This window comes from Pseudopodoces humilis, chromosome 12, assembly GCF_049639895.1.
Source record: "Pseudopodoces humilis isolate 2021_Gansu_Grassland_sample_001 chromosome 12, ASM4963989v1, whole genome shotgun sequence".
Taxonomy (NCBI): Eukaryota; Metazoa; Chordata; class Aves; order Passeriformes; family Paridae; genus Pseudopodoces; species Pseudopodoces humilis.
In genome coordinates this window covers 1,631,743-1,634,422 of record NC_142211.1, presented here as the reverse complement: position 1 = coordinate 1,634,422, position 2,680 = coordinate 1,631,743, and the positions used below count along the sequence as shown (strand labels likewise).

The 2,680-nt window shown below is 41.6% G+C and overlaps 1 protein-coding gene across 1 annotated transcript in view; it reads left to right on the top strand.

The window, feature by feature from the left end:
* LOC148183270 (creatine kinase S-type, mitochondrial-like) overlaps nt 1-2,281 on the top strand; it is a 38,146-nt gene extending 35,865 nt beyond the window's left edge. The window contains exons 6-7 of the mRNA XM_088061375.1: nt 2,137-2,210; nt 2,258-2,281. Of these exons, the coding sequence (XP_087917501.1) occupies nt 2,137-2,210; nt 2,258-2,281 (98 nt within the window). The remainder of the gene's footprint in view (nt 1-2,136; nt 2,211-2,257) is intronic.
* The last annotated feature ends 399 nt before the right edge of the window (nt 2,282-2,680 follow it).

The following is a 2,680-nucleotide window of genomic DNA, read 5'->3' as shown; positions in this document are numbered from 1 at the left end:
TCCTTTCTCACTTTCTAATCTACTACCACTAGGTGATAACTGAGGGGGCCTGGGGACTCTCCTGAAGAGATCAGATTGTAATTCTAAAAGATCAACCTCACTATCTATCTCTTCACTTAAGGGCATCTCTCACCTATACTACATGCAGAACAATACCTTATTTTTCTTGTACCTCCATCCTTTTCTAGGGCCAAAACAAAAGGATCTTGTGGGTGTAAATTAATACCACACCCTCTCTGCCACTCAGGCTTGTTTCTCAGAGTGAAAAACATCCAGGTAAATAACTTCATTTCATTTGTCTTCTCTTCTTAAAAACAACATTAACTGCACTAGAGTATTACATTGTAAGGTCCCGTTTACAGGCCACTTTTCTTAATTTTCTAATTTATATAGTGGCCACCATTGATTACAATATTTAATTAAATCACTTTTCTTTAAATTGCCTCTAGGGATCCCTCCTGAATTCTTCCAATGAGCTAAAACACACCCCAATGGACTCTTTTTGACAATTTCTTTAATATCAGTGGTACCCATTCCTGGTGCTATCTAGGTGCCCGCTCTTTACAGCAAAAATTATTGCTTGTGTTCCTTTCTTTACTCTTATTCCACGAATACTGCAGTGACCACAAGTTGGGAATCTGTCTTGGTTTGAAAAGACAGGTATCTGCTAAGGAAGGCAGAAACCTCCCTTGAAAAGGAAAAAAAAAAAAAAAAAAGTAAACCCCCCTGAATTATTATAATCTTGAAATCAAGGTGCTCTCAGGCAAAGATATGGGAATAAGAATAACAGTTCTTTACTAAGGAAATTAAAATAAAAATGCAGTAGTACCTGGTTTTAACAGATAATAGAATACATACCTTTGGTTACATCTTGCCTTTCAACCCAAGATATAATCTTAGTTTTGACCTGCACCAATATTCATGTTTACAATGTTGACAAGCAATTAACACGAAAGGATCACACGGTCCACCCCCGCACAATCTACACTGTCCTGATCTACACAACAGACAAAGTAACATAGTACAATGTGCCATAAGCCGAAAACCTTTAAACAGATGCACAGGCAGGAAATGAAAACTTATTAACAGACACAGACAAGAAACACTAGTCTTATACAGAAGACACAAAATGACACATACAACAATCAAACCCAAAATTCTAAGACCTAGGCCAATACTTAAAAGTCATCAGACTTCCTTTTAGGGTACTCTAACCCCTAGGGGACTCTAACCCCATATGTATCAACATCAGGAATTTCACCCCTGATATAGCACCCTGTGTGAGTCATCACACGTCTTACAGGAGTTACTTAACCGAGACCAGAAACAAAATTAAAACAATCAGCAAATACCTTAAATTTCCTGCAGTCAGTCCTTGTCTACCCCCACAGAGAGCTGGTGAAGTGCAGAGTCCCTCTGAGAAATTCCCGGGGCACGCCAAGGGAGTCCATAGCTCTAGCGGACCTTGCAGCCAGGCAGAGAATTGTCTCCTGCCTGGCTCACCAGACTGAAGCCCAAACCTGGACAAGAAAATAAAACTCTATAGTCAGAGGGCTACAGAGCAGGTATTTTTTATTCAGCACTGGGAGTGAGGGGGATCTCTCTGCCAAAAACTCACTCAACCTTCTTTAGCATTCAGTTACATTTTAAAAGTCCTTCCACGCAATGTCACAATTAGAACATATCATTAGCATACTCATATTTGCATAAAGCTGTGTCATGGTTTTACAACCGTTTGTTGCTTTTGTGCATGCGTCAGTTCCTTCTGTGGTGGTCATCAGTCTTCTGGTGGTCTTTTGGTGAAGACTTCTGTAGTCTTCCTCACATTTTAACTTTTTACCTCTATCTTCTGCACATGCCTGGTGCTTCTTGTTTTTCAGTCTAAGTTGTTTTTAGCTAATTTTGCAGTTTGCAAGTTCTGTTAAAACTTGCTATCTTTCTCTTCATGGTGCTTGTTATCTCACTGGCTTTGCTATCTCGCTGGCTTTGCTATCTTCCTTGTTTTACTTACACATCTTGTTAGAATATTACTTGTGGTTAACCTTTGTTACATACCACTTAGGATTCAACCCCCACCCCTCACTGGGTCATTATGGAGCCAGGGTGGAGGATTTGGTTTTTCCGCTTGCTGTTCAGGACTCCTGGACAGTCTCGAGTACCCAGTCAATCACCTGGTGCTGGTCAGTGCTGAAGGGAGCTGGTCACCGAAAGTGGGTGAGGGGCACCTCCAGCTCCTCTTTCCATGTGCCATCCCCAGACGGTGGAAGGATCCTGGACCTAGCCCCCAGTTGCCCAGAAAATCCACAAATGCCAGAGGTATATTTTGAAAGAGGAAACAGAAGAATCCTTCAACTTTATTTGCACATGGGATTTTTCTCTCAAGGTTTCAGAGGGAGCATACTCCCTGTTATCCTAAACTCCCAGCTGCATGTTGCCCTCTTCCTTTCCTCATTGGCTGAGGTACTATGAAGGTACAGCCTTCCTGATCCACCTACCACATATTCCCCTCTAGAACCTGTCATTTCCCCCCAAGGTTCAAAAGTTCAGGCTTGTGCAGACCCTCATCTCTTTCAGAAGACAATCTGTCTGGGCCCAGTAATGAACCTGCTACCCAAAGTCAGTAGAGATAAGCATTTCAAAGATGTTAACACCCATACCTTTTCCCATCAAATTATTTGTG